At 44.9% G+C, this 20,876-nt stretch overlaps 1 protein-coding gene across 1 annotated transcript in view; it reads left to right on the plus strand.

The window, feature by feature from the left end:
• Nucleotides 1-20,876, plus strand: part of EPS8L2 (EPS8 signaling adaptor L2) — a 66,759-nt gene that overhangs the window by 14,351 nt on the left and 31,532 nt on the right. Inside the window, exons 3-4 of the mRNA XM_063289312.1 lie at nt 14,758-14,822; nt 19,477-19,638. Of these exons, the coding sequence (XP_063145382.1) occupies nt 14,758-14,822; nt 19,477-19,638 (227 nt within the window). The remainder of the gene's footprint in view (nt 1-14,757; nt 14,823-19,476; nt 19,639-20,876) is intronic.

The following is a 20,876-nucleotide window of genomic DNA, read 5'->3' on the forward strand; positions in this document are numbered from 1 at the left end:
CAGCGGTCAGAAGGAGTAGTCGGTTTGAGCAAACTGCAATGAAAAACAGGGTGTAAGCGTTTGAGGTTATGAGGCAAGTCAAGTTTAAAAGTCACAGGGTTAATCTGAGCGATAATCGGGAAAGGACCCACAAATTTAGGCGCAAGTTTCTTTGAAGGTTGTGAGGACTTGAGAAACTTGGTGGAAAGGTAAACCGAGTCCCCGACTTGGAATGCAGGCTGGGGGGCCCGTTTCCGATCAGCATACAGTTTATAATCCGATTGTGCATCAGCTAATGCCTGTTGAATCATTGGCCAGGAGTCTGCCAGTTGTGTTGTCCAATCATCTGGAGTGGCTGATCCTGCAGGAGGTTGCGGTAGATCAGGGATAGGTACAAAGTCTTTACCCTGGGCTACCCGAAATGGGGTTTGGCCAGTGCTTTGATGCACTGCATTGTTGTAAGCCACTTCAGCAAACGGTAGGAGGTCTACCCAATTGTCCTGCTGATAATTCACAAAAGCTCGAAGGTACTGCTCCAGAGTAGAATTTACAGCCTCAGTGGCCCCGTCCGTCTGAGGATGCCAAGCCGTGGACAGGGCTTACTTCGTGCCTAACAGTTTGAGGAACGCCCGCCAAAATTGTGAGGTAAATTGTGTACCTCTGTCCGAAATCAAGCGGGAAGGACATCCGTGTAGTCTGTACAGGTGTACAAGAAATAGGCGAGCCAATTGACGTGCCTACGGAATGGATACGCAAGGGATGAAGTGAGCTTGTTTGGAGAAATAGTCTTTGACCACCCAAATGACCGTTTTGCGTTGGCTGGGTGGTAGCTCTACAATAAAGTCCATGGAGATTTCCTCCCAAGGGGAAGAAGGGGCGGCCACCGGCTGCAGAAGGCCCTGGGGCTTGCCCACCTTGCGTTTAGACATTGCACAAACAGTGCAGGAGGCAATGTAGTCTTTGACATCTTTACGTAATGTGGGCCACCAGAACTGCCTCCGAACCAGGTGCAAGGTTTTTACAAACCCGAAGTGACCTGCGAGTTTGTCATCGTGTGAACGTAGTAACACATCTTTTCTGAGGCTTTCGGGAACATAGAGGCGGTTAGATTTCCAAGCGAAGCCTCTGTCAAAAGTAACATTGTCTTTATTCGCAAGCAACCAAGTATCCGTTTTCAGTTCTTTTAGAAACTTTTGTTGCAACTGGGAGGGAATTGACAAAGTGCTTGGCTGGGCAGCGTCCGTGGTGGACGGCTGCTGCGCGCGCGTTTGGCTTCGCGTCACAGCCTGCATGCCCAATTGGGGCGCCGTCCATAGGGTGCTAACCACTTCTGGCGCTGCCCCGGAGTCCTGAGGTTGCCTTGACAAGGCATCAGCCAAGAAGTTCTTTTTCCCCGGAATAAATTTCAATTGAAAATTGAATCGATTGAAAAATTGAGCCCAACGGACCTGTTTGGGGCTCAGTTTTCGAGGGGTACTAAGAGCCTCCAAGTTTTTATGATCAGTCCATACTTCAAAGGGATGATTTGCCCCCTCTAACAGATGCCGCCAAGCTTCTAATGCGGCTTTTACTGCAAATGCCTCCTTCTCCCAGACATGCCAGCGTCTCTCAGTCTCGGAGAATTTGCGGGACAAGTAGGCACAGGGCTTGAGGCATCCTGTCCCGTCTTGTTGCATCAACAATGCCCCAATGGAATAATCGGAGGCATCTGCCTGTACTACAAAAGGCTTTGAGGGATCAGGATGCTGTAAAATGGGCTCTTTGACAAAAGCTGCTTTTAGCCGCTCAAACGCCGTTTGACAAGCAGGCGTCCACCGCAACAGCGCCCCGGGATTCTTGACTCTCCGAGTATCTCCCACCCCTTTTGTTCGAAGCAGTTCAGTTAATGGCAAGGCAATCTCAGCGAATCCCCTTATGAATAATCTGTAGTAGTTGCTGAACCCCAGGAAACTTTGAAGTTGCCTGCGGGTGCGGGGACTCTCCCAGTCCATGATAGCCTGCACCTTGGCAGGGTCCATTTCTATGCCTTTATCTGAAATTCTATACCCCAAGTAGTCAATTTGGGTCTGATGAAAGGCACATTTAGACAGTTTGGCATACAATTCAGCTGATCTGAGTTTACACAATACTTTCTTTACCAGAGCCACATGCTCTTCCATGGTTTCAGTATAAATCAATACATCGTCCAAATACACTAGTACCCCTTTAAACAGATGTTCATGCAGTACCTCATTGATTAATTGCATAAATACCCCAGGGGCCCCAGCCAGACCAAACGGTAACACCTTATACTGGAAAGCTCCCAACGGGCAATTGAATGCAGTTTTCCACTCATCCCCCTCCTTGATTCGTACACGATAGTAGGCTTCTCTTAAATCAAGCTTAGAGAAGATCTTTCCCTTGGCCAGATGTGACAACATGTCCTTGATCAATGGCAAGGGATATTTGTTGGAAATTGAGACGGCATTTAATCCGCGGAAATCGGTACAAAGTCTCAATGTCCCATCCTTTTTTGGGCGAAAAAGAACCGGCGCCCCCACCGGTGAATTCGCCGGCTCAATGAATCCGCGCGCCAGATTTTTGTCCACAAAGTCTCTCAACAGAGTCAGTTCCTTTTGTGTCATGGAATAAATCTTTGGCTTGGGCAATTGGGTGTTGGGCAGCAGTTCTATGGCACAGTCCGTCTTTCGATGGGGGGGCAACTGGTCGGCTTCCTTTTCACCGAATACATCAGCAAACATCCTGTACTCGGCCGGCAAGCCTTCCAGAGGAGGGGCCGGGTAAGGCGGAGTCGCAGCTGCCGCAACCCCCACCATCTCCTCTGGGGCACCCTTCCCCTCGGCCGCTTGATAGAACCCATCCCTAAACGTGATAGTTCGGTAAACCCAGTTTATTTGGGGGTTTTGCTGCACCAACCAGGGCACCCCCAACACCACCAAGGGTCCCCCCACAGGAGCCACGACAAAAGACAACCCTTCCTGGTGGCTGCCCAGTTGCAAGGCTACGCGCCCTGTAAAATGGGTGACCGGTTTGCCCCCTGCCATGGACCCATCCAGTTGTGTAAAAGCGATGGGTCGTTGTAAAGGGAAAGTGGGTAGCTCCAAAGCCGCCACCACGTCAGGGTGCATAAGACACCGGGAACACCCCGAATCAATCATGGCCCATACTTCTACAGTCTTGGATTGGGAGCCCAATTTCAATTTCACTGTGAGAATGCGGTAACTGCCACTCACCGATGAAGGCTCGTGCCCTTCCTCTACCACCTGCCCAGCGGCGCCCTTTAGAGCAGGTGGCTGGCGTTTCCCGCCGGCTGCAGGATTTCGGTCTCCCCTTCAATGTCGTAGAACATCACATCGTCTCCCTCGGTTTCAGCCACCGCAGCTTTCTGCTTCCTCGGCAATGCAGGGGACTTCGCCGACGGTTTTCCGGGCCGTTCCTCTCCCTTTGCCTTCGGGCATGCTGCCACTCGATGCCCCTCCTTACCACATCTCAAACACAAGCCTTTTGCGTACCGCTTCTCCCGCTCCTCGTCCCAGGGTCGTTGTCCCGGTTTCCCCCCGGTGCTCGATGGGCGGCTGGGTTTCACCTCCCGCCCCGATTTGGCGGTCTTCCGCTGGGCAAAGATCTCCTGGGCATGTTCAGCCCTCCCCGCCAGCAGGATCCATTCGTACAGCGTATATGGGTCGTCCCTCCCCAGGGACCAGCGCAGCACCTCTGTATTCAAGCCATCCTTGAATAGCTCGATAACGGTTGCTTGGGACCAGTCATCCACCTTCCCAGCTAGCGCTTTAAACTCCAAAGCATAATCTGCCACTGATCTGAACCCCTGCTTGAGTTCCTTCAGGGCTCGCTTTGCTCTCTCTTTTGCTAAGGGGTCCTCGAAGTGTTGTTTCAACGCCCAGAGGAACTCATCGAAACTTTCCAGTTCAGGCGCTTCCGACTGGCACATCTGGACATACCAGTCTGCCGCCCTCCCCTTCAGTTTGGTGGCAATGGTGATGATCCTTGCCTTTTCCGATTGGAAAAACGCCCCCCATTCTTCCATGTAAGCTTTCGCATTTGTCAGGAAGAACGAGAGTTTGGTCGGGTCCCCATCAAACTTGACAGGGAAGTCTCGCATGCCGCCTCCCGCCGGGCTGCACCCCACCACCGGTGCTGCCGCGGCTTGTGCTTCCCTGGCTCGGGGCGGCACGGGGCCCCGGGGCGATCGCCCTGGCGATGCTGCGATTTCCATCTGGACTGACCGGTCCCCTTCGCGCCTCCGCACTGCCCGTCGCCGTTCCGGGGACAGCCCCTGGGAAGAAGGGGTTGAATGCCGCTGGCTTGATTCTTCCCGGACCTCTCGCAACGAGGTCACATCCAAGCTCAGCTGTTTCAGTATAGCCTCCAACGAATCCATTTTGGATTCCAGCACTCGGATCTGATCCGGGGTGGGTGAGCCCTCCGTTGGCTGCACCTGCACCACGTTGGGGGATAATGGGTATCTCTGCCTCCAGGATGGGCCCCCCGCTACCGTGGCATCTCCTTGGGTCTCATCCCAGGTGAGCAGCTCGCCCGGAGAAGTTACGGTGGTCTCCGGGGCTGTTTTCAACCCCCCGGCTTCACTCTCCGACTCGGAGCTCGCCTCTTCTCGGATGGCTGACAGCTCCCCACCTTGGGACGGTCGGCCGGACTGCCTCACGGTCGAGTCCGGTTCCCCTTCTTCCATCATCATGATGTCGGGTTCGGTCATCGCGGGCTCTCTCCCTCACAGGGTTAGACACTTGTCTTTCCTGGACAGGGGCCAGCGGAGTTAGGATCTTAGATTCTCAGCTTTATGTAATGATTGCCCTAGCCCAAATACTCAGACTCACAAGAGGCTGCTAAATGAAATCTGATTTATTAGAGAGCTAAAGACAAATACAGAGAAAGCTGAGAATGAGCAAAAGCGCGCCAAATACAAACTTAAACCCTTGGTGCAAACGTATCCCGCCTCCCTCGTAACAGCCCCGCCCGGCACAGGTGCTAGCAATCGTCAGAGTTGCTAGCCTGGGAAAGTAACCTTGAGCGCAGTAGATAATACAAATACATTCCAAAGCAAAGCCAAAAGATAACTGTTCCCATCCTCCCCAGAGAGATGAAACACGCATCCAAAGATAACTGTTCCCATCCTCCCCAGAGAGATGAAACACGCATCCAATTAATGACATGCGAAACGTTACGATGCATCAAAGACATTGAAACGGCGAACATGACAGTGTATGAGATACTTGTTTATTTGTTTGTTTGTTTATTGGCCAAATTTATGTAGTTGCCATCTCACAAGAAGTGATTCTGGGTGGCGTGCAATAATCATATGTGTAATAGTGGCTGATAATATTTCCTCAATGCTTCTCGTCCTCAAAGTTTAAAGTTTAGTGAACTGTAGATCTTTGCTCTTCTTTTTTTTTGCTCTTGCATAACTCCACTTGCCTCACTTCTGTTAGGTCTGAAAAGCTTTAGGGAAGAAGTGTGTAATCACAAGCAGGTACATTAGGTTGGGTACCTGCATTGTAAGAGTAATTAAATACAGCTTTCTCTGGTGTCCTAATTTCCCCTCCTTCTCCCTGAACTTGCTCTAATAAAATGGTAAAATGGCATAATCAAGAACCCTCGATCCCTGGTGTTCCAAAAGAGGGTCCAATTTGTAGCCAGGCTGGTATTGATTTGCTCTCACCAAACATGTGACAAGCATATTTCTGTTGACAGGCAGTGTCTCAGATACATCTCATTAGCAGAACATCGAACAAGTTTGTATTCCTTCTCCAAAGGCATGCGAAAGGCCTTGATTCAGTTAGGTAGCTGGTGATGTGAATGAGTTTGCCTTTAAAAAGATACTTTTTTTTTTTAAGTAGCAGTGATGGTGGTTTGGGGCACAAGACTCCGAGCACAGTGAGGACAAATATCATACAATTACGCTGCCTTTCCTTCCTTTGTCTATAACAGAGACCAGGCCATCACAGAATGAGAAATTTGCGTAGAAGCACCCTAATTTAAAAAAGGGAAAGAAAAGTGATTGTTTTTAATATGGGCTACATTTCTTTTAATTATTTGTATATGGACAGGCCCATGGAAGAGACAGAATTAATTCACCATAGATAAGACACCCCTGAGTCAATACTTAATTTTAACATACAGTGATTTTATATGGCATTTATGTCTGCTTTGCTGCCAGAAGAAAAAAATGAAAGCCAAACCCCAAAAGTAAACGACCTCTTAAAATGTGAATGTTGTATATTGTTGTAAATCGGATTTGGCAGTCTTTATCCTGTTGCTTTTAGGCTTTTATTTTATTTTTACGAGAGACTGGTTTCTGTCTGTGGCGGCTAATTTATTTTTAATTGGGGAAGGAAAAGGATTGTTATGTAATAAACAATTGCTGGCTGGAGAATTCTGGGAGTTGAAGTCCACCCATCTTAAAGTTGCCAAGGTTGAGAAACACTGCCTTAAGATCTATGGACGTTTTTTTCCACCTTGCTCTATTTCTATGGCCTCCTTTCATTCTTTGTTCTGTTCTTGTTATGTTCCAGCATTGTGTATTAAAGCCAATTTTACTTACTTACTTATTTATTGAACAGATTTATAAGGCCACCCAACTCACACACAGTGACCCCAGGCAGCTTACAGAATTAAAAACCATAAAAACACAATAGACACACACACACACACCCTGCGGCAGCAAACACATTCATATCAGCCACTTGATTGCCTCCGAACCAGCCTGGGATCCCCAGGCCTGTTGACAGAACCATGTCTTCAGGGCCTTCTGAAAAAGGAGCAAGGAGGGGGCCAATCTTTTATCTGGGGGAATGATGTTCCAAAGGGAGGGAGCCACTACAGAGAAGGCCCTTTTCCTTGGTCCCAGTCAGGCTCAGCCCAAGAACAACGAAGAGTCAGTCCATTCAAACTCCAGTTCTTTATTTGCTCACACCGTATAGACAGAATCTTGCCAGACTAGAGCTACTCTAACTAACCTGAGGGGAAATAACCTGGGAGACTCTAGGGCAGGGCTATCCTGAACCTCTTCGTTTTCCCACCATTGCCTCCTGGCCTGGGCCTCCTCTTATTTCCTCCACCTCCTTGGAATGTGCCCCTCCTTCCTGAGAACCAGCGGCACCACCAAAATCCACCACAGTCCCACTAGATGTACTTCCCTAAGTGAAGGGACCTGCAACATGCCCTGCCTCCCCACTCTGGTGGAACTGGTGGGTGTAACTGGGAAAAGATAACCTGGCCCCAAGCCATGTAGGGCTTTAAAGGTGATAAGCAGCACCTTGAATTGGACCTGGAAGCAAATTGGCAACCAATGCAGCTCCTGCAAAAGAGGTGTCACATGCGCAAGTCTAGGCATGTGCAAAACTACGTGGGCCGCTGCATTTTGAACCAACTGAAGCTTCCGGATACTTTTCAAGGGCACCCCATGTAGAACGCATTACAATAGTCCAAACGGGAGGTGACTAGGGCGTGGGTGACTGGTCCAGGAATGGGCATAGCTGGCGCACAACATGCAGTTGTGCAAAGGCTCTCCTGGCCACGACTGCCACCTGCTCTTCAAGCAGGAGTCATGAGTCCAGGAGAACCCCAAGGTTACGCACAGGGTCTGTCTGGGGCAGTGCAACCCCATCCAAGACCAAAGTTGGTAATTCTCTGGAAACCAAAGAGCCCTGAACTCACAGCCATTCCATCTCACCAGGGTTCAACTTCAACCTGTTGCTCCCCATCCAGACCTCAACAGCCTCCAGGCACCAAGAGAGGGCGGTCGCAGCACTGCTTAACTCATCATGGGCAGAGATGTACAACTGAGTATCATCAGCATACTGATGATATCTCACCCCATGGTGATGGATGATCTCACCCAGCATCTTCATGTAGATGTTAAACAGGAGTGGAGAGAGCACTGACCCCTGCAGCACCCCACAAAGCAGGGGCTGAGGGCGGGACCTTTCAGCCCCGATCATCACCCACTGGAAACGGCCCGGAGAAAGGAGGTAAACCAGGACAACACAGTGCCCCCCAACCCCCAAAGCCGCTCCAGAAGGATACCATGGTTGATGGTATCAAAAGCCACCAAGAGGTCAAGTACAGCCAGGATGGTCGCACACCCTCCATCCCGCTCCTGCCAGAGATCATCAAAAAGCGCGACCAATGCCCTTTCTGTCCCATATCCAGGCCTGGATCCTGACTGAAAGGGGTCCAGATAATCCATTTCATCCAGGATCCTCTGGAGCTACAGTGCGACCACCTTCTCAACAACCTTCCCCAAAAAGGGGAGGTTGGAGACAGGATGAAAATTGTCCATCAGGGTGGGATCCAGAGATAGCTTCTTAAAGAGAGGGTGAACCACAGCTTCTTTAAGAGACTGGGGCACAACCCCCTCCTCCAGAGATGCATTAGTCACCGCCAGTACCCATGCACACATCACCTCCTGGGAGGCTTTTACTAGCCAGGAGGGACATGGATCCAACACCCTAGGGTCCTGTCTACTTCCTCAGGAGCAACAGGATCAAAGTGTCAGACTTAAATTTAAATTAAACTTAGATTTTAAAAAGACAGACGAGAATATAAAAAAGCATTCCTCTAAAAGCATCTCTTCCTTTTCTTCGTAAAAGGAAATTAATCTCTCTCCCCTGCATACCTAACTTCATGTTCTACACTGACCCATCATTTAAGTAAAGCTAAAGAAACCAGGGTACATATTTGCTCTCATTCCAACATTATCCCTAGATGTTTGCTGAATGTTTGCTGAAGGCCATGTTTACTAAACTATTGGTTAAATTCTTTATTGTATTATACTCTGTAAATTCCAGTCACCTGCTTAATGTGCTGACAGGTAAGAAATTGGTTTCCTGAGATTCTTTTAAATCCAAAGTCTATTACTTTGAACTTCTGAAAAAAAAATACCACAGGAATATTAAAGGAAAAATAAATCTGCTTGTAAGACATTTTGCTATTTAAAATGCTTCTCATATTTGCTGTAGGAGGGTAAATTCTGAGCAGGATTGAAAAAGATCAACATTCATAATTAGGTGTCTTCTCATCCTTAATTGGTGGCTTCAGTTATCTCTCTAATATTATGTTGAGTAGATAAGAAGAACTCTGCTAACCTAATATAGACTGGCACTCTCTTAAAGGCAAGGGGATCTTAGCTAACATTAATGCCAACAAAACATAAATGACCCAAATAATGTATAAATGAAATTTTAAAGTGCTATTACTGATCTTTTATGCTCCAGTACTATTATCATTTATCTTGAAATAAGTAATGATGAATTCAGTCAAGCTTACTTCTACATAGCTCCTGTGAACTGAATTCTTACTCTCATATCAGTAGTGCCCACATGTTAAAGATTTGAAACAGAGATCCTTCTTATCTCACCGTTTCTGTCAGACTTAAATTTAAATTAAACTTAGATTAAAAAGAGACAGACGGAAATATAAAAAAGCATTTTTAGCCTTATGTAGTCATATGTAAAACATTCAGTAGCAAAGGAGTAAAAATATAGGGCTACTCAAAAGAAAAAGATCTAGTGGTTAAGGCAAAGGGCTAGAAACCAGGGGACTGAGAGTTCTAGTCCTGCCTTAGGCATGAAAACCGGCTGGGTAACCTTGGGCCAGTCGCGCGCTCTCAGCCCAGCTCACCTCACAGGGGTGTTGTTGTGGGGAAAATAGGAGGAGGAGGGAGTATTAGGTATGTTCACTGCCTTGAGTTATTTATAAAAAATAATAAAGGCGGGATAATGAATGAATGAATGAATATAAATATTTATAATATAAAGGAAGATAAAGGTTCTGAGTAGATCATACTGATATGCCTCTAATTTAGAGGAAAACCTACGCTACATACACAAGTCTTGAACTTGGATATAAAATAAACATTAGAGATGAAAAATTAGTAAAGGCAATAATGATTTTAAGTACTGTGCCCACCTCAAAGTGACTTAAAAGATCTAATCACTGATTTGTTGTTAAATTTTACCAATACTTTAGAAATGAAAGATCACTGCAGCAAACAATTCCTGCTGGCTTTGCTTCTCCTGGATTTTTCCAGATTATTGTAAAAAAGAAACATAATTCTGTGTTTCAGAAGAGAAATGTTCCTTCTGTCCTTTTTCCCGACAAGCTTCTGTACCCAAATTGTGGCTTGAAGTTAAATGAACAAAACACTTTTTCTCTCCAGCAGAAAGGCAGGGAGTTGAGTGCTCTCTTTGTCTACACATTAAAGAAAGCATCCTTCAGTCAGACTGAATGTTGATTAATTGAATGTCTGACCCTGTTTGGCATGAGAGACTTGATGGGTTACCCTCACAACAGCTATATCCCATTTTTTGTGATATTTTGTACTAAAGCATATATAAATGTATCCTGGTTTATTCATAATGCACTTCTCAGTCTGGCAAAGAAGATGGCAGAAATTTCAAAATATTACAGGGCCAGAAGATCTGTATGTTCCTTCTGTATCAGGGAAGTTAGTCGCAACCTCCCCACTGCTTCAGGAGGCAGTCACCAAGAATCCTCACCCTAATGAATGTATCGATAAACGGAGTGCTGAAGGACACACATCCAGTTTCTGAGAGACTATAACATAACCCCTTTTTTTTCTTTCAATGAATTTGGTTCCTAAGACTGAGAATCTAGCCTTCTTGGATGTGAATTGCTGCTGGGACATATTTTTATGTTTTTTCTAGGCATGTAATATTGTCCAGAGCTTGTCTTCAGTGGCTGGTTGCCTACCAGGTAGGCATCAAGTGTAACTTGCTCCACAGTCCAAGTTTCCTGGACCAGAATTCTATCTTGTTGGAGTAAAAATGTGGTTGCATCTGCTGCGGCCGACACCCAGCCTATGATATTCCATGTCGTTACTTGCATTCTGCACTGGTCTCTGGGGTGTCAAAAGGGCATATCAAAAGCTGAGGCCTGGGATGGCGTACCCAAATAATTTGAAACAACTCTTCTTATCCCCCAACTTTTTAACTCCAGTGTTTAACCTCTATATGTTAATCTCTATTTTTAAATTAGACAGCTCTTCGTGTTTATTAGTTACCACCCTCCTGGATTTGGGGCTAATTTCAGCTATTTCGTGGCTCAGGATTTTATGCTCTTAGTTGTTTTTAGCTGTTTTGCACTTTTCCTGTTCTGCATAGTTTTACATTTTCACTTTTAGTGCTTATGCTTCTAGTGCACTCCGTGCTGCCCTTGCCCTATTGCAGTCTTAGTTCAGTCTTTAGACCAGTATGTATACTGGCCTTGGACCACAACAATAAAGATTTGATTTGCCAACCAGGCAGGATTCAAGGTGTTGGTATTGATTTATAAAGCCCTAAATGGCTTAAGTCCTGACTATTTGTGAGATCTGTGGAATCTCCTAAAGCTGCTTGGCTAATCTGATCAGCAAGTGAGTCCCTTCTGAAGATGCCCTGCCTGCCAGGGTTTCAACTCTCTGGTACTTGGGAAAGGACCTTGTCCAGTATGGGTCATAGGTTGTGGAATGCACTCCTACAGCAGTGTTTCTTAACCTTGGCAACTTCAAGATGTGTGGACTTCAACTCCCAGAATTCCCCAGCCAGCATGCTGAAGTCCACACATCTTGAAGTTGCCAAGGTTGAGAAACACTGCCTTAGAGAGAGGATTTAGCCCCCACTCTTCCTATGTTGTAGAAGTTGATAAAAACACACCCTTTCTACCAAGCTTTTACTTGCTAATGAATGTACTTTAATGCTTGATTTTTATCTGGATTTGAATTGTATGAATGGTATTTTGTTTACATTTTCTGTTTTGGTTTCTCTTGTAAGCTGCCTTGACTGTCACATAGGTAGAACGGTGGGGCATTTGTCAGTCTTCATCCTCTACGCTGAGAACATAGTGTGACAGAATAGGCTCATTACGCCAGAAATTGCATCCTCTGATAGCATAGGACGGGGAAATTGACCTGCAGTTAATGAAGAAAAGAAAGAACATCACTGTCATGGAAGCTTTCCTGAGGGGCATGGGTTATCCCTTGTGGAGAGAACTCACACCATCCCCTACCTCACAAGTGTAGAATTTATACAACCCCCTTCAGAACAGGACATGGACAACAGATCCTTGTCCTGCTCTGAAGGCCTTTTCTGACTAACTTCTCTTTATGGACTTACCTTGGATCTAGAAGCATAGGACTTTTGTGTCTGACTTGCTATTATTTCAGTGATGTGTAGGAAAGAGGAGAGTATCTGTCATTTCCTTCCCATGTTTCTAGTTGCATGCTACATTATTCAATTATAACCAATAGAAACAAAAATCTAGATGCAGAACTGTCTTGGGGAAATTGTAGCTGCCCCCCACTCCCAAAACCTCTTCTCCCATCTTTGTTACTTAAGTTGGTCTTTCGTGCCTACTAAAGATCAAGGGATCTCTGCTCACCTCCTTATACTTTTAGTTTTCTTCTGAGGTTTGGATTTCTCCAGCTTGTCATTCTGTGTGAATCATGTCTTTATTTTTATTTTTCAATAATAAATATTGAAAAATAAACATTTCAATAATCAGAGTTGCTTCAATGGATATTCCCACAAACCAACAGATTAGAATTGAAAGGCTTCTTTATAAATGATCTGAGGCTGGGGATCTTGCTCCACATAAGTAAGATTTTTTATTTTTCCTTTGAAGAGCAAAGACTTTACCATTCTTAACCTCATGTATGTTCAGAATGTTAGCCCAGGTCTTGCTAGTTTACAGTTAGCAGTTACCTAGTATATAGTTCTCTGGATCTTCACCTGGGTGGTTCAGGTCAAGATTTGGCGCAATTGAACTAGCTAAATCCAGCCACCCTAACTTAAACTCTTTCATGAAGCCATCTGGCTGTTCTATAAAAGCAGAGTATTTCTTTCAAACATCATTCCCTCCAGGAAGAATTGCTGAGTATAAATATTCTTTTTGTTTGTCCTCTGTTGTGCTAATATCCCAGCTTTTTACTCCCTTGACCTTCTGGCTGTCATGTTATGATGTACATAACTTTCCTATTTATGTCAGTAGCATTCTTTCCCTGAGGTTCTTTTATAGTATGTTTGTCTTTGGTCTCTTAGCAATCATTTATTTTTGCTTGTGTTTTTCATCTTTTTTTTTTAGTTGCATTGTGTGTGTTTAGGCTGTACAGAGCATAGGATTTGCTTTTAAACCTTAAAAATGCATACTGAAAAAATGTTATTTTCTAACCTATTGTGATAACCCATCAGATTAATCAATACACACTATCATATTATTAAGTTATTGTAAATTATTTCTATCTAACTGATGCCCGTGTCAGCCAGATGTAGCTGGAGAAGAAAAGAACGTTGTAAATCTCTCCAGTTTGGTCATCTGGATGACTCTTATTCAACATAGATGACTAAGCAACACCTGATTTGCAAGTCTGTATAATAACCCATGGTCAAACAGATCTCTCCTGCAGACATCTATGAATCACTTTTCACGTGTGCCAGGAACAAGTGTGTCCCATGCCATGCGGCAAGGAGGATGCCCAGGAGCATGCTTATTTTTTCCCCGGAGCTTCCATTTGTGATGTATTTTGGAGAAAGCGAGAAAGCAGGAGCAGAAAGCTCTTTGGAACCATGAGAGCAACGTTTGCTATTCCTTACTTTCTCTCATTTGTGCTGGGGAATGGAAATCCTAGGAAAGAATGAGAATTTCTCCTGCTCTTTTTTCCTCCTGTCACTGTTCTGCCACTGTGTCTCACAGATCTTTCCTATATAGCCAAAGGATAGAAGCTTGGTGGCTTTGCAGCTTCCCTTCATTGCAGCTGCTCAGATTGTTGAGCAGAAAAATTAACACAACATGAATTCAAAATAGAGTCAGGGAATGTTTCAATGCCAGTTTTTGCACTCTGGTATTGATCAGCTGGAGGAAGATACCATTGTGTCTCAACATTTCAAATCAGCAGCAGTGAAAGCGATCTTTGGTCAGGCTTCTTCTGAAACACTAAAAACTGGAAACAATGGCTGTGTGGAAGTGACCCAAGAGAGGCAGTAGACCTGGTTGTATTCCAGCAGGAAGCTGAGTTATTTCTTAAGAAAACCTTTTCACATCTAGTGCCCTTTCTGCAAAAGTAGTGGGATGACATTTAACAGAGGCAAATGCAAAGTTCTTTACTTAGAAAACAAATATCAAATGCACAGTTATATACCTGACATGATAATGCGGCATTGGCCAGTAGAATCTTTTCGATCAGGAATCAAAGCCCAGTTTTCTATGTTTGCCTTCCAAATGTGTGGGATTCCCCTCTCCTCTCCTCTCCCTTCCAAAAACCTAATACGGAACTTTTAAAAATTCATTAATTAGTCTCTGATCTTTGAACTTCAATTCTTACAATTCCCCAACCAACATTCCCATACTGAGTGTCTGCTATCAGAGTGGTACGATGGTACATTTGGAAGGAGAAGAGGTAGGAGTTACTTCCTTACGTATCTAGTGGGCTCTCAGTATGGGGAGGCTGTCTTAGAACCCTTTAAAGTTCCAAGGAGGGAAGATTGTCTTTGACACTGAGTGATGGCCCTTCTCTTTGGGTAATGAAGAATTAGGATTGTGTGTTTGCCAAGAAAATGCCTCGTTTGGGCCTTACCTAACTAATTAATACCCATAAATGCATTCCAGCTGCTGTTATTCTAATGGGTTAGAATAAACAATCAGTCAATCCTGAAAGAAAAAGAAACATAATTATTTTTGGAAGAAAGCAGTCTGAAAGGTAGCCAAGTCCTGGAGCAATTGTTATCCTACTTTTTTTGTCTCCCACAGAACAAAGGAAGAAATACTCCAACTCAAACACCATCATGCATGAAACGTCGCAGTACCACGTCCAGGTGAGTTGGAAGCTACTTAGCAGTGGGTAACGGAACTGAGTCACCTGGCAATCTTTTTGTGCAACTGCTGTCACAATACGAATTCTTCAAAGCTAATAGCAATAATGCAGCCCCAGCAGTTTAGAGTTCACTGTGAATAAGCAAGAGAAATAGAAGCCATAGGCTGCTGATATTATAACCCTTTTCCTCTTTTTTCCATTTTCTCAGGTACACACAACAGTATCCTTGGGTTACTTAAGGTGGCCTAAATATGTAGGGTTTTTTATAACTGGGACAGGACTCTACCTATCTCTGTCAGTTCTCTTTGGGATGTCCTCTTCCTGGCATCTGCAAGGCCCTTTCCTTTGCATTAGAAGCCATCCCTGTTGCACTTCAGATCCCTTGGCCTTGTCATCTGTATCACTGACCCTGAGGGAGATTTCAGACCCTCCTGCTAGAGATCAGCTCCATGGAGTCCTTGGTGCTCTCTGAGCTTGGTTGTTTGCTTGCAGGCGTTTCATTGCCTGACTCGGCAACATCATCAGTGCCCTCAGGCAATCAGATCCCACATGTTTTTTGGTTTACTTTTTTCTTTCCTTTGATGGCTGGAATTTTCGGCCCCCTACCAAAGTGTTGGATGAGGAGAGGGAGACCCGTGTTTTAGTCTACCCTCTGCAGCAAAAGCTCATTGGGTGCCTTTGGGCCATCACTGTCTCTCTGCCCAGTCTACCTCACAGGGTTGTTGTGGGCAAAAATAGGAGGGATAGATGTATGCAGATTTGAGCTCCTGAATACGCATTAACACACATGCCTTCATGAAAGTCCACGTATAAAATCCATAACTGTTCAAGGGGCAGCACTTAACCAACCCTGGCAGAGCTCTTGCAAGCTAAGCAAGGCCAGACCTGATTAGAGTTTAGATGGGAGATTTAGATAGGACTATAAGCTTTAAAAAGAGAGAGAGAGAGAGAGATTGGTGTAATGGTTAGGGCACCAGGCTAGAAAGTGGGAGACCATGAGTTCTAGTCCTTCCTTAGGCACAAAGCCAGCTGGGTATCCTTGGGCCAGTCACCCTCTCTCTGCCGTAGGAAGAAGGCAATGGCAAACCACTTCCAAAAAACCTTGCCAAGAAAACTGCAGAAGTCCAGGCAGTCACTGGGAGTCAACATTGATTCAAAGGCACACACACACAAAAAAGCTAAACTGGAAAGTAAAAAATAAAAAATAGAAGACAGCAATAGCAAACTCCTTCTTCATTGTTCCAAAGAAATATACTTTGATATCTTCATCAAGTCACCATGTGTCAGACTTGACTCAAAGGAAATGCTATCTTTCCTTAAATTTATGCCCTTTCATTCACAGACATGCTCATTTTTACCCCAAACATAAAGCCTTTCATTCACAAAATATGTACCCACACTTCAGGTATGAATGCATGCATATACAAGCACGCTCAGATGTAAGAGATGCAGAGGTCCCCCACCCCATGTGCAGATAGGCCTTGGGAAACCTTTTCATTTGCTCAGGTCAACTGTTTTCCCAAGTCTATCCACTGGGCGGGGGTGGGGGGAGGGGGCAGGGGGTATCTGGGTTGAGATCAATTCTTAAAAAGGGAAAAGCTAGCTTTTTCCCATGCCAGCTATGCACCCACCATTTGAGAATGCCTCCCAGTGCAGCAGTGAGGCTTTTTAAAAAACTTCCATTGGTGTCTTTTTAAAAGCAAATTGCTCCTGGATGGGGAGGCTAAGGGAAGACATTGGGCTGGAGGTTGAGGCTTTGCTGGTCCCATCAGGCTGCAAGCCAGATTCCCCACCTTTGGTATAGCCTTGGTTCACTCAGCAGATGAAAGAACATGGGGCCAGCATGAGGAATTCCACTCCCCCTTTGCATGTTCTTTCTGAATGCATGCTTGCTCTGGTTCCCCACAGAAGGGCAGGATTATATGTTTAAATGCTCCTTTATCTAAACAAGCAAATCCTCATTCATGCCATATTTAAGATATTTGAGCTCTCAGAAGGCTGGAGTCGGAACTGCACGTAGAATTTAAATTCTAGAAATAACATGATTGTAGGCATTTCCACTGGAGCGGTGACTTTCCTCTTTCAGGACCAGAATATATGTTGATCCCTGATCATGTTTGTTCAGGTATGAAGTGATCTTTCATCCTGAACTCTAACCAAAAGAAATATGATAGCTCTCAGATTGGCAGTACACCAAGTTTTCATGAGTAGATTTCTCTTGCGTAGTATGGACACCTAGCAATACATAAATTGTTTTTATAATTCTAAGCAAAGTTCATTTTTGTTGTTCTTCTCTCTGCAAGTCAAGATTGTCTTTTTTTTGTTTGTTTCATGCTTTGGACCATGGTTTTCTGAATAACCCACCATTGATAGAAATGGCTTAATATATTAACCATGATCCATAGTTTACAAACTACAGCATGGGGTTCATAAATGTGCTAAATGAAAACCAAGTGCATAATGGCAAGTATGGAGGGTAACCCAGTATCTGTATGTTTTAAAGTGCCTAGGTCGATGCCAGTGGAGTTTCTACTAGAGCAGAATTCTGGGAGTTGAAATCCACCCATCTTAAAATGGCCGAGGTTGAGAAACCCTGCACTAGAGCATTTCCTGCCTGGAAGCCTGGCAGTAATTCTGATGTTTGCAAATCACTCCTCCAAAGGCTACCAAAATGCCTCCATTATTACCAGAGTAACGGTCCAGCTCCCTTGGATGCTGTACCAGCCAAAATGCCATGCTAGCATCCCTCCTCCATTGCAAAGCCTCGATGGGAGCAGGTCCTTTGCAGCAGTGAGGGAACTGAAGGAAAGACATGCTGCATCTTTGCAGCTTCTCCTCCAGTTGCAAATATGATCTGAATTATTAACCAACCTGGTTCTCTTGGCTTTACTTTCAAAATGGATTGAGGAAACTAAAAAGGAAGATTTCAGCCTCCCAGGAAAAATCTTACAGTTCCTTTTCAGATTGACTGATTTTGGCAAGTATGAGTGGAGAATTCAATTTACCCTGGCAGCAGGAAGACTTCTAGAGCTGTCAAAAGACACTGTACAGTACAGCTGTTTTGCTTTTTTTCTCTTTAAGAGATTTTCTGCAGCTATTTTGTTTTTCTTGAAGAGTTAGTCTGCATGTTTAAAAAAGATGGAAGGAATAGTGAGGAGCACAGCTGGGATGCAAATAGTCAGAACTTGCTATAAAATTCCATCACCAAAGCAGAGCTGTTTTAGAATAAAGAACTTCATTTGGAAGCACTTTATGCCAGCAGAGTGCAAAATTAAGTTAATATATGTTTTGCTTGCTGGATTACAGGTAGTCCTCACTTAACAACCATTTGTTTAGTGATGGTTTGGACTTACAACAGTGTTGAAAAAAACAACTTACAACCTGTTCTCACACTTATGTCACGTGTTCATGATTTGGGCACTTGGCAACCAGGTTGCATTTATGACCATCACAGCATCCCATGGTCACATGATCACCGTTTTCAACCTTCCCAGCCAGCTTCTGGCAAGCAAAATCAATGGGGAACTGTGTGATTCACTTAATGACCACGTGGCTTGCTTAACGCCTGCCGCAAAAAGTTTGTAAGATCAGGTCAGATCACTTAGTGACCACTTCACTTAGCAACCAAAATTCTGGTCCCAGTTATGGTTGTTAAGTGAGGACTGCCTGTCTGAAGAGGAGGACAGGTGCAGAACCAGCAGAAAGGGCAAACCTAAGAAACTGTGCTCTTCATAGTGAGTACTACGGTATAATTGAGCTTCCCAGGAGAATGGATTAATTTCATACTGAACTGGCTTTACACTTCCCTCTGCTGGCTGATAAAGCCGTAGTGGAAGCCTTATGTGATTTTTCCTGAGCCATGGAAGAACAGCTTCTTTTCATCAGCCAACAACAGCAGGCAGATGGAGATTAGGAAAAAGCCCCCTCTCCAGTGTGTTTTGTTGCATTGTTCGACAGCAGTGTTGCTTGATTGTGGCATTGTTATCACTAGGACCTGTTCAAAAATAGCCCATTTATGCAAATCCTCAGGTCTAGGAAGCAAACTGTGTTAGAGCCAGGGAGGGCTCCCCACCCCCACCCCACCCCCACCCCACCCCCACCCCACCTTTAACTAGAACAACAGGTTTTGAGCTGAGGTGGAATTATGACAAGCCCAATCATGCCTGGCTGTTGCTGTTTTTTACTGCCTGCAGAAAGCTGGATTTGCTGCTGTAGTCTCAGTATAAATGACTCTGCACTGGGAAGAGAAAGAACTGTGGGCTGCCATGTGTGCTTAGATATACTTTAAGCGTGTATACACAGAGGTTATAAGTCAATACAATCTGTTCATGTTTTTCAATCCATACGGGGGAATTGGCTGCAGGTCCTTGTCCGTTAATGTAACTCTCCAAATTCAGCTTTTATCTTCTGTAAAGCAAGATTGTTTGCATGCCTGTTGATAAAGAAACCATCAAATTTACACACTGGTAGCATTTGCACCATAGAATTGGGGGATGGCCAGAACCACCAGTGTTATTTCTGCCATTATCACCCATAGAAACCACAGCTGTCTGTCTGTATGAACACGTGTACTCCGTGAATACAATCAAAAACTGGAGTTAAATTGTTTATAGCCCCTTCTACTTGACCCTCTTGGGTGTTTCCCCCCTTTCCAGCACCTGGCTACCTTCATTATGGATAAAAGTGAGGCCATTGTAACAGTGGACGATGCCATCAGGAAGCTCAAACAGCTGAACTCCAAAGATAAGATCTGGGCACAAGAAATGCTGCTGCAGGTGAATGACAAATCTATTCGACTGCTGGACTGTGGAACTCAGGTGAGCAGCAGTGTCCTCTTTTGGATGGAGGTGGGGAGGCAACATATGAAATGTATATTAAATATTTAAGATTTACAACAATGTATCACATATTTTTTCTCAGTGGGTTGATGAATTGCCACAGGCTTCTGCAAGAATATAAGCCGGATGGAATTCGTGCTCAAACCAACCACAACAAAAAATCAAAAGTGTGACTGATTTCCCCTGCCTATGGGGGGGGGGGCATAGCAAGCATTGTGTTGTCTGGTGCCTGTATTCCAGTAGGATAGGTAAAGGTGAAGGTAAAGGTAAAGGTTTCCCTTGACGTAAAGTCCAGTCGTGTCCGACTCTAGGGGGCGGTGCTCATCTCCGTTTCAAGCCGAAGAGCCGGCGTTTGTCCATAGACACTTCCATGGTCATGTGGCCGGCATGACTACATGGAACGCCGTTACCTTCCCGCCGAAGCGGTACCTATTAATCTACTCACATCTGCATGTTTTCGAACTGCTAGGTGAGCAGGAGCTGGGACGAGCAACGGGAGCTCACCCCGCCACACGGTTTCGAACCGCCGACCTTCCGATCGGCGGCTCAGCGGTTTAACCCGCACCGCCACCTATCCAGTAGGATAGGACTGATCTAATCAAGCTGGCTGAGCAGAGTGATGAATTGCACATTAATGGAAATGCATTCTATTCTGCAAAAGCACTGGGTAATGGACAAGAGAGGTTATTTGCATTACAATTAGAATAAATGGTCTTGACAGATTTGGAACCTTGCTGGTAAATACCTTGTTAGAAACATTGTAAGAATACAAGGCAGCCTCCTCTGATCCGCCACTTTCCAAATCGGTTGGACCCCAGCTCCCATATACTGGATGGATCTAATGCAGTATTTTTCAGCCATGGCAGCTTGAAGATGTGTGGACTTCAACTCCCAGAATTCCCCAGCTCTGGGAGTTGAAGTCCACACATCTTCAAGTTGCCAAGGCTGAGAAACACTGATCTAATGAGATAATGCATTTAGAGGGTATCAAGATGACAAAGTCTGGGTTCACACATTGCATTAAGCCTCAGAGTGATTTATTTGTCTCTGGGTTAGGATTATGTTCAAGCAAGACAGGTAAATAAACCATGTTTTCTTTTAGGGTAATAAATAACAGATTATTGTTGGTTTGTCAATTGCAGTTGTGGCTTACCTGATGTGTGAATGAGGATGCATGGTTTATTTGTGGTCTTCTGGCTCACCATGATTTGTTTTTG

The sequence above is a fragment of the Candoia aspera genome, chromosome 1 (assembly GCF_035149785.1).
Source record: "Candoia aspera isolate rCanAsp1 chromosome 1, rCanAsp1.hap2, whole genome shotgun sequence".
Classification (NCBI taxonomy): Eukaryota; Metazoa; Chordata; class Lepidosauria; order Squamata; family Boidae; genus Candoia; species Candoia aspera.